Source organism: Barbus barbus, assembly GCF_936440315.1.
Source record: "Barbus barbus genome assembly, chromosome: 26".
In the NCBI taxonomy this organism is placed as follows: domain Eukaryota; kingdom Metazoa; phylum Chordata; class Actinopteri; order Cypriniformes; family Cyprinidae; genus Barbus; species Barbus barbus.
In genome coordinates, this window is record NC_136754.1 from 30,848,563 (window position 1) to 30,860,220 (window position 11,658).

Genomic DNA, 11,658 nt, shown 5'->3' on the forward strand with positions numbered 1-11,658 from the left:
TGAGGTGTGTGTGAGGTGTGTGTGTGTGTGTGTGTGTGTGTGTGTGTATGTCTGTGTGTGTGTGTGTGTGTGTGTGTGTGTGTGTGTGTGAGGTGTGTGTGAGGTGTGTGTGTGTGTGTGTGTGTGTGTGTTTGTGTGTCTGTGTGTGTGTTTGTGTGTCTGATCACTGGATCACAGTCAATAGTGCTATAATAAGATATATAGTGATTAATAGATTACGGATGTTTGTATTTCAGTTCACTTCTCGAGTCTGTAGACACTGAAGCAAGAGATCTGGAATTTATCCTGAGTTTGCAAACAGACGAATGATCAGCTGGTTTTAGTTTATGATCCTTGCTGTTCCTTCAACATGCATCGTTGTAAAAATACTGTTAAAATATATTCAGACAATTATATTTCAGATTAATATAATATATGCTAAAACTTACTAGACTCGATTATTGATATTAATGCATGCACGAGAGAACATGTGCAATGTGTGTTAATATGATTAATGAGTTCCAGCTCCTCGGGAGCGGACAGCTGTTCGTCCTGCTGCTGCTTCACACACACACACACACACACACACACACACACACACACACACGTTGGTTTTTGTGGTTTATGGGGACTCTCCATAGGCGTAATGGTTTTTATACTGAACAAACTGTGTGTGCTATTGCCCTACACCAACCCTACACCTAAACTTAGCCCTCACAGGAGACTTTGTGCATTTTTAGATTTTCAAAAAAACACCAATTACGGGGACATAGGCAGTGTCCTCATAAACCACCTTCATATTGTAATACCTCTGTCATACCCATGTCCTCGTAATTTGTGTCCTCATAAACCACATAAACATGCACACACACACACACACACACACACACACACTGGAGTTATGGACCATAGTCTGCTCAAATACTGTGTGAGAGAGTTTAGAGTGTACTGGGTGTCAAAATGTGATAAATTACCCTCATAAAAATTCCCTCCCCTCCCAACTGGACATCTGTTGCTCTACAGCACTCCAGCTGAACACCTGTTTGTCCTCCGCTCACAATGATGGAATTCACCACAGTCCTGTTGTTTGGGAAGGTGTTTCTGTGTGGAACTGTGAACAATGAAACTGTTCAAAAACAGTGTACTTTAAAACATTCAAATGTGAAAAGACATATTGGTTTGTAAACGGCATTATCAGGGGAAGTGTTTTTTTTATTTTTTAAGCTTTTTACATTGCCCAACATAAAAAAAAAGACTCGATAGAAACAATGTGTCACGCCTCTGGACTGTGTGTGTGTGTGTGTGTGTTTCTCCCCATGACCCAGTTTCTCCCTGGTTTGATTGTGTTCATTTGGTTCAGGAGTGTCCTGTTAATTGTCTTCATTTCGCCAAGCATTTAAGCTGCAGTCTGTGCCGTCTGTCTTGGTCGTGTCTCATATCGTCATGTTCGTGTGTCACAGCTGTTCCTAGTGTGCATTACCCCTTGTTTTGGATTTATTAAAGACTGTTCCTCTGATCCACGTCTCCGTCGGTCTCTCAACACAGAGCGTGACACAGTGTTTTCCAGAAATGGTAAACAAGTCAAGACGGGCATTCACGTATTGTTAAACAATTTTTTAAAAAGGTAAAAAGTCTAAAACAATGTTGCCTCCCAGACACAGGTAAAACAATAGCATCAGCAGCTGTCAGAATCTTCTAACATAATTTAAAAAGATAGTGTTTGTTACTGATACAAAAGAGTCAGGGCTGTCGAGTTCAACCACAGCCACTACCCCAACACTGCATACCAGCACAACTGGACACGTTAAACACATTCTAGATCATTAAAGAGTTGTTTTTAATGATAAAAGGGCATTTCTCTATTGATTCCCTTTTTTAACATTAGAGCAGAGTTTCTCACTTTAAAGATGAAACCGGCAGGACAGAAATATTTATACGCTTTCTTCTAAACAATCAACTCACAGGGAAATTATGTATTATTTTAGTTTATTTTGTTTATTCACATTTAATTTAGTTATTCCTTTTGTTCACTCTTTGATTTTTGGCGATCTTAAAACTTGCGGACTAGTACATCCAATAAAATGTGTGTGTGTACCTAGTTAAACATACAGCATCACACAGAATGCAAATATTTGGTCTCGGTGCAGGATGAAAGCAGAGTGTGATTCAGAATCAGAATCAACAACGGGTTGTTTTATTGCTGTAATCTGAGGAGCTTGTGAGGGGCTGGAATTTAACTCTGGTAGAATGTCAGGCAAACAGTTCAGTGATCAAAGGATGCCCCCCTTCCCCCTTTTTACCACACTCACCTGGAGAATTTAAGCAGGATACCTGCTGCTTTTGACCTCAGATATAAGTTCAGCAAAGTTTGCGGTGTCAAAAAAACATGCACACAAATACAAAAATATATGCAAACACTCACGCACACACACAGACACACACACACACACACACACACACACACACACACACACTCACGCACACATGTTGGGTTTCCATGTTTTATGGGGACATCCCATAGGCGTAATGGTTTTTATACTGTACAATCTGTATGTGCTATTGCCCTACACCAACCCTACACCTAAACTTAGCCCTCACAGGAAACATGCTGCATTTTTAGATTTTCAAAAAACTTTATGCTGTATGATTTATAAGCTTGTTTCCTCATGGGGACCAAAAAATGTCCCCACAAGATTAAGATTTACTGGTATTACTATCCTTGTGGGGACATTTGGTCCCCAGGACGTGATGAATACCAGGTGCACACACACACTCACACACGCATGCACACTCACGCACACACACACGCACGCACACTCGCACGCACACGCACACACGCACGCTCACGCACGCACACGCACGCACATTCACGCACACACTCACGCACACGCACGCACACACGCACACACACACAAAACCCCTTGCAGTTAAACATTTCAACTTTTACGATGTCTTATACAAACCTTTTACAAATAAAACACTGGATATCTCTACAAGATGATGAAAAGCAGCATTATTAAACAATGATGTAAGGTTTGTTTTATGTGGGGAAGTCGTGGCCTAATGGTTAGAGAGTCGGACTCGTAATCGAAAGGTTGCGGGTTCGAGTCCCCGGCCGGCAGGGATTGTAGGTGGGGGGAGGGAATGTACAGCGCTCTCTCAATACCAAAGACAGAGGATGATCAGCAAACAATATAACACAGAAGAACAGAAACAAGAAGGTTACAGTATATCCTGGGAAACCAGTGAAGCTCATATATTACCAGTCGGTTTCTTAAGATTTATTGATCTTTTCTCATTTATTGTCAAGTCTGTTTTGGCAGATGTACACTGTATTATTCTCAAATATAATTGTTCAGTCTAAATATATTGTAACAGTACTTTTACAAAGATGTTATTTAACACATACTTATATCAGAGACACTGATCTCTTATGGGTTTGTTGAACCGTTTCAGTGAACCTCAATTAAAACAAACTGGTTATAGCAGCAGCTGATAATTCATGTGTTTTAGTCCAGATCACCTGCTTCAAACTCTACAGACTCAATGAAGTGAATCGAAATACAATCAACAAGCGGATGATTTCATTACCATTCTGTATTATTTTACTGTATTACTTCAACTTGTTTTGCTGTTGTGAACAAATGATAACCCTATTTTCAGATTTGCCTCTGAGCTGAGTTTGACTAAGGAGTCTAAGGAGATTGTGTTTGGCTTCTCTGCCCACAGACAGCTGTCTCCACACGGCCACCCATGGAAAGGAAAGGAGATGCTTGGGGTATATGAGTAGGGAAGGAGATGCTTGGGGTATATGAGTAGGGAAGGAGATGCTTGGGGTGTATGAGTAGGGAAGGAGATGCTTGGGGTGTATGAGTAGGGAAGGAGGGGAGTATGAGTAGGGGAGGAGATGCTTGAGGTATATGAGTAGGGAAGGAGATGCTTGGGGAATATGAGTAGGGAAGGAGATGCTTGAGGTATATGAGTAGGGAAGGAGATGCTTGGGGAATATGAGTAGGGAAGGAGATGCTTGAGGTATATGAATAGGGAAGGAGATGCTTGAGGTATATGAGTAGGGAAGGAGATGCTTGAGGTATATGAGTAGGGAAGGAGATGCTTGAGGTATATGAGTAGAGAAGGAGATGCTTGGGGACTATGAGTAGGGAAGGAGATGCTTGAGGTATATGAGTAGGGAAGGAGATGCTTGAGGTATATGAGTAGGGAAGGAGATGCTTGAGGTATATGAGTAGGGAAGGAGATGCTTGAGGTATATGAGTAGAGAAGGAGATGCTTGGGGACTATGAGTAGGGAAGGAGATGCTTGGGGAATATGAGTAGGGAAGGAGATGCTTGAGGTATATGAGTAGGGAAGGAGATGCTTGAGGTATATGAGTAGGGAAGGAGATGCTTGGGGTGTATGAGTAGGGAAGGAGGGGAGTATGAGTAGGGGAGGAGATGCTTGAGGTATATGAGTAGGGAAGGAGATGCTTGGGGAATATGAGTAGGGAAGGAGATGCTTGAGGTATATGAGTAGGGAAGGAGATGCTTGGGGAATATGAGTAGGGAAGGAGATGCTTGAGGTATATGAATAGGGAAGGAGATGCTTGAGGTATATGAGTAGGGAAGGAGATGCTTGAGGTATATGAGTAGGGAAGGAGATGCTTGAGGTATATGAGTAGGGAAGGAGATGCTTGAGGTATATGAGTAGAGAAGGAGATGCTTGGGGACTATGAGTAGGGAAGGAGATGCTTGAGGTATATGAGTAGGGAAGGAGATGCTTGAGGTATATGAGTAGGGAAGGAGATGCTTGAGGTATATGAGTAGGGAAGGAGATGCTTGAGGTATATGAGTAGGGAAGGAGATGCTTGAGGTATATGAGTAGAGAAGGAGATGCTTGGGGACTATGAGTAGGGAAGGAGATGCTTGAGGTATATGAGTAGGGAAGGAGATGCTTGAGGTATATGAGTAGGGAAGGAGATGCTTGAGGTATATGAGTAGGGAAGGAGATGCTTGAGGTATATGAGTAGGGAAGGAGATGCTTGAGGTATATGAGTAGAGAAGGAGATGCTTGGGGACTATGAGTAGGGAAGGAGATGCTTGAGGTATATGAGTAGGGAAGGAGATGCTTGAGGTATATGAGTAGGGAAGGAGATGCTTGGGGACTATGAGTAGGGAAGGAGATGCTTGGGGAATATGAGTAGGGAAGGAGATGCTTGGGGTGTATGAGTAGGGAAGGAGATGCTTGGGGTGTATGAGTAGGGAAGGAGGGGAGTATGAGTAGGGAAGGAGATGCTTGAGGTATATGAGTAGGGAAGGAGATGCTTGGGAAATATGAGTAGGGAAGGAGATGCTTGAGGTATATGAGTAGGGAAGGAGATGCTTGGGGAATATGAGTAGGGAAGGAGATGCTTGAGGTATATGAGTAGGGAAGGAGATGCTTGAGGTATATGAGTAGGGAAGGAGATGCTTGAGGTATATGAGTAGGGAAGGAGATGCTTGAGGTATATGAGTAGGGAAGGAGATGCTTGAGGTATATGAGTAGGGAAGGAGATGCTTGAGGTATATGAGTAGGGAAGGAGATGCTTGAGGTATATGAGTAGGGAAGGAGATGCTTGGGGAATATGAGTAGGGAAGGAGATGCTTGAGGTATATGAGTAGGGAAGGAGATGCTTGAGGTATATGAGTAGGGAAGGAGATGCTTGTAAATTGTGTTGTGTTCCTTAGTAAATTGATGCTTGTGTTCCTTAGTAAATGGTTAATAAGTTACTAGTTACAAACATAATAAAAAATTGCCTTACATATTTTACACAATGGCAGCAGTGCATCGATTAAAAGGTTTTCAAATAGTTTAAGCCAAATGATAACATTTCAGAGAGCAGACAGCTTTACCCGTCTCAGAATGAAATGGGAAGTGGACCAGCGTCTTCCGTCCACTCGCCATCAGAGGTCCACACCACACAGACTGTTACATGTTACCCTGGACTGCATTTCCCATCATTCCCCTGAGTACACACATCTGTCTCAATCACTGGCTCACACCTGGGAACTATCACACAATCACACGCCCGACAGAAACCATGGACTTCCTTTCACAAACACACACATCTCCTTTTATCTGGATCCACTAAACAAGCAACAGAAATCTAATCCAAATACCTTGGGAAGTTTGCAAGATGAAAGGTACACATGGCTAACATACATTACAAGTCCTTATATTTATAACACTTTACACTCAAACATTTTGAGGAAAACCAAAAAAACAGGGGCACTAAGGAGGTGGGTGCTTGTTAACAAATTATCCAGTTGTTACAAATATACACCTCCAGTCAAAAGTTTTTGAAGATTTGTAATGTTTGTTTAAAGAAGCCTCTGCTGCTCACCAAGCCTGCATTTATTTGATCCAAAGGACAGTAACATTTAACATTTATATTAATATAGTTTTAATGAATTATTATAAATGTGTTAGATTACTAGTAACTAAGACAACTGATTATAATGGAAAATATACTTAATAGCAAGAATTAAAGTGTGACAAACTGCTACATATTCTACATGGTGCTTTACCTGCTGGCTTGCTGGAGATCTGAATTCATGTTTGCGATGTTGAACTGCCTTTATTAGCCTCACTTTGCTCTTTCTCTTTCTTTCTCATTCACCTTTATTGTGAAGGCATTGCTTTTTAGTTTGTTTGTTTTTTGTACAAAGTGTGCCAACAACAGCAAATTTGGTGTTATTTATATTAGATCTGATCTGGTACAATAATTTGATTAGACATTCTAAGAACGGGGATATTCTGTACATGTTGGTACACCTTTTAGAAGACCGAGAGCACATCATTGCAGACAGAAATACAAAAACAAACGACCAAAGTACTAATTCAGCAGATGAAGCACTGACTGTAATGTGGATTGTGATGATCTGCAAAGACCTTCGGGAAGAACGTCTCCAGAGCGGCACACTGATTGTGAGTGAGGCCGTGGAGCGCCGGGAAAACACGTGTGGATTCACAGAATCAGTGGACCTTTAGCGGAGCGGTAACTGAACGCTTTGAGTTGGGGGGATAGCGGGGGTGGGTTTGGTGAGAGGGGCACCTCAGGGCAGAGGGGCAGTGGCTCTAGCCACCGGGACACCCCCCTGTGCATGGTCCTGCACTCAAGGATAGACAAAACATCTTCATTTCCATATTTGCATACTGCCTATAATGGCTGACACTGAACAGAATTTTGCTGTCTTTTTGCAATCCACGCTACTGCAGTCTTTTAATCACATTCTTGTGCACATGACCTAAACTTCCAAATACTAAGGTAATTAACTTACACTGATAGTCAAGTTGATGAATAGCTTCAACCAATGGCTGATATTTCAGCAGTTTGGAAAGATAGCAGGTATCCAAATACAGATCAAAACAACAGCCAACCTCTGATGCAGGGGCGTAGATTATCCGGGGGCCGCCCCCCGCCGCCGCCCCCCCCCCCCCCACTCTTTCATTGGACAGTTGTGTTCTCGACATGTTGAGACATGTTTAATGGATCAATGTATATAAATGCAGAAAGATTTCAAATTCAAAGAGACAAGATAGTTTATACATGACGTTTACATTCCCATGGCAATCAGTCACTCAGTTTGTCACGTCACGGCACGCCCATGCTTGCGCCCGCGGTCCATCATTCATAGAGGTCATAGAGGTCATAGAGGTCGAGATGAGTTCAACTCTTCACTCCTTTTTTACGAAGAAGTCAAGCAGCGTAAGTTGGCATGTGGGATCCGAATAGTGTTGCACAATGTTGAGTGACTCTGCCTATTGCTCTTGTTGAATAATTAGCAAGTTTTGATGTTCATTATATGGAGAAATAAAAACATGCACTTATTTATTTTCAGTGTATTTTTCTGTAACTCTTTTGTAACTTCTTTTATTTTAACACGTATGTTATCAGAACCATTCAAATAAGAATAAAGATTATGTTGAAATGAGATTTTACAGCGTTTGCAGCATTGTGACATGTTTAACTCTAATGTTCAATTCTACATGATGTATTTCAATCAAGCATGCAAGCACTGATCTGATACAGGACCGATCTTCATTTAGGGCGGCTCTGGCATTATTTATCTTTACGTTTTTATGTGTTGTCAAGAATGAACAAGAAACAGTCAGCCTAGGTTTGTTAGCAGAATCAGGACGAGACACAAGAAAAACACACTTCACAGCTGAGAAGAACTGATAGAGTGGCTTTTAACACCTGACTGTTTTTATATTGTATCTATTAATACACAAGCGTTTGTAGGATTATATATGGACCAATCATAGAAAACACATAATTAGTCAAATATAGAAAAATAAAAAATAGCATTAGTATGATGAACAACTTCTCAGCTATCATTTTTAACTACAGTAGGTTATTATTAGCTTGCATATTGGATGTTTATTAGCACTTAAGCACATATTAATTCTGTATTCTTCATGACCATATTCTGCATCCCATAATCCTAAACTTAACAACTACAGCGACTACCTTACAAGCTATTAATAAGCAGTAAATGAAGAGTTTGAGGCAAAAGTCATAGTTAATAGTGAATATGTGTTTATCATTCTAAAGTGTTAAAAAATAATTTAGGATACAAATGATTGGTTATTGTCCAGCAGTGTATTTAATTAGTTATTTTCTTCTGTATGTCACTATTCCCTGTATGTACATGTTTCAAACACTACTTTATTTGCTGTAGATGGAGGCAGAAGTGCATTCAGAGTTGAGAGTGAATGAGGCAGAGAGTTTCAGTGAGGCTTCAGAGGTAAAGATTATTTACAGCATTGTCTATGATAAGATATTTCTTTTAACATAGACTAATCAGACTAATGTATAATAGAACAGAACAGAATAAAGGAGTATGTGAATGTGCGAGTATCCATTACTGTGTGCCATGTACTGTATACAACACACACAAAATACAATCTGAAATATGTAAACAATAGTACCCTTATAAGGACATCTCTGTAACTTAAACTCAAAAAGGTGCACATTAGCACATTAGAGTACCAATATGTACAACTATGAAACTTTTTGGGGTAAATAATGTACAAAGATGTGCTTTTAAGTGTACTGTCCCAGTGACAACCCTGCTGAAAAACCAGCTAAAACCAGCCTGGCCAGGATGGGAGACCAGCTAAAACCAGCTTAAACCAGCTAAAACCAGCCAACCAATTTAGGCTGGTTTAAGCAGTTTTTTCAGCAGGGAAGCTGTTGTATTTCTTTCTTTCTTTTTCTTTTTTCACGAATTCCACAAAATTCAAAAATCCACACTCCTGAAAAAGATACAGACACAAAATATAAAGGAATTTAGTGCACACTAACCCCTATGTACCTCAGGAGACAAAATCACTGAGAAAAGTACTGCTTAAGTACAGAAAATGCCGCTAGAGATCATTTGTGTATATTTTTGTAAACATTGTATTGTAAATGACTTTTTCCTTACACCACTAGATTTAGACCTTTTGTCCAGATAGCTGATGACGGTGTTCACATTTTATTTGTCAAACCAACTATTCGTTTCTTCAACATTTCCGCTTAACATTAAAGAGCAGGTGTGTATTAGCATTAGCATTAGCATCTACTGCGTGCTAAAAAAATCTGTTTTGACCACTTTTGGTCTATGCCACTTTGTTGTAATGTGATCACAATTAAGAACCATAACATTACACTACATGTCCTTGAAAAGGGTATAGACTTAATATTTTATAGAGGAAATATGTTTGCACAACAGAAATACATATCCGTGTAAGAAAGGAGACATGTGCTATAATGAACGCATTATACTGAAGTATTCTCTTCTAAACTATTGTTAAAGTTTTTAATGTTGCTTTTGATTGTCTGCCTCACTATCTGATGACACTACCGTTTTCATTGCTTTTGTACAGATGGCTATTCTCAGAGTTCTGTCTGTGAGTGTTTACAGGAAAACATGAACAAATACAGTATAAGGGAATTAAATGAAAGTCCTTCTAAATGAGTGTTTAAACTAAATGTACTTTTAGAGCATCTTTCTGGACTCAACATGAGAAGTGAGTCTTACTGTTTTCTGTTACATGTACATCTGTTACATTCAAAACACTTCAAGTTAAAGATGTCGTGGACACCATATGTCCTTGTGCGCGTCTCTAAACATGACCTCAATAAATAAATCTGTTATTTTATGTGAAAGGCTGGATGATTCAGACTGTTTTATTCAGTGTGTTTTAGGAGTCCGCTTTTTAGGTTTGATCTAGGAAGCAGGTACAACTTCAACTGCACGCTGTCATGCTTGTCTTAATCTGAAACCAGCTTTTCTCCCTCATCAGCAGGATTGTGAATTATTGTTCAGCTTAAATATTACTTCTTGGTCGGTAACAAAGGTGTCAGGCATGAAGCTTAGATGTATTTTTACAGTTTTTAATCGGATCGTCTTCAGATTTGCTGAGTGTCATCATAAGGACTTTGTGATGTTAAATCTTGAGTTTTCATCAAGGGCCGTGTCCCTGGTGGTCTGACAAAGTTTGATGTTTCGCCATGAAACAGGAAGTTTCTGTAACTCAGGCAAGCAATGCCCCGACCTGCCCCAAACTTCACATGCTTGATGAGAGTCCTGTCCTGAACACATCTACATGCACATATTCAGTTATAGTTATAGCGCCACCTGTTGGCAGCAGGAAATTTGGCATATATAAATGACTTTGACATATTCCTCCTATATTTACCACTTTAAAAGCATATTGCCCACCATTCGTTGTTTTCCTATGGCCACGTGATGGTGGTGAGCCCGGGTGCGAGGCCCTTTCATCGCTGCTTGCAGCTTTAATTATTATTATAGTTTCATCCCACTGCTCTTCCTCAAAGCATATCCGGACCCCAGGTTGGGAATCCCTGCTTTAAGGTGTAGGAATAAGACACAGAACTTGTTTTTGAATGGTACCATACACAAGTAATTTTATTCATTTAAAAACATTGTTAGTCATGAATTTTAAACCATTCTTTTATAGCCACAGACATGTTTTAATAATTTAATACATTGATCTATGACTGAAATGGAAGAACTTCACTGCAGGAAGTGTGTTTTAGTGAACGATATTCACCCCTGAAGGCAAACCATGAGCGGAGGAGCCACTCTGGAGCATGAATCTCTCTAGTGGCCTGTATTTATAATGTATGAAGGACTTTAAATGTCTTTGAAGAGCGATCATGTGGCTGAAACTCCTCTCGCATGGAGCGCAGTAATACGGCTTCACTTCACTGTGAACGATCTCGTGTGATCTCAGGTGCGCTGCCATATTAAAACCCTTCCCACACTGAGGACAGATGAATGTCTTCTCATTAGAGTGGATTTTTAAGTGAATCTGTAAGTTTCCGCTGACTGCAAAGGTTTTCCCGCACTGCTGGCATGTAAAAGGCTTCTCTTGAGTGTGAATTCTCATGTGTCCTGTAAGGGCTCCTTTTTGTCGAAAACTCCTCTCACACTGAGTGCACTTGAACGGCTTCTCTCCAGTGTGGATTCTTATGTGTTCTGTAAGGCTCGCTCTTTGTTTAAACCCATTTCCACAGTACTTGCAGGTGAAAGGTCTCTCTCCGGTGTGGATTCTCATGTGATCCTTCAGGCTTCCTTTACATGTGAAACTCTTTCCACACTGACGGCAGGTGCACGACGTTCTAGCTCCATT

The 11,658-nt window shown here is 40.5% G+C and overlaps 1 protein-coding gene across 1 annotated transcript in view; it reads right to left on the reverse strand.

The window, feature by feature from the left end:
* Positions 1-10,907: 10,907 nt before the first annotated feature.
* znfl2a (zinc finger-like gene 2a) overlaps positions 10,908-11,658 on the reverse strand; it is a 2,904-nt gene continuing 2,153 nt past the window's right edge. Inside the window, exon 2 of the mRNA XM_079379380.1 lies at positions 10,908-11,658. This exon is cut by the window's right edge and continues 83 nt beyond it. Within this exon, the coding sequence (XP_079235506.1) occupies positions 11,059-11,658 (600 nt within the window). The 3' untranslated portion in view covers positions 10,908-11,058.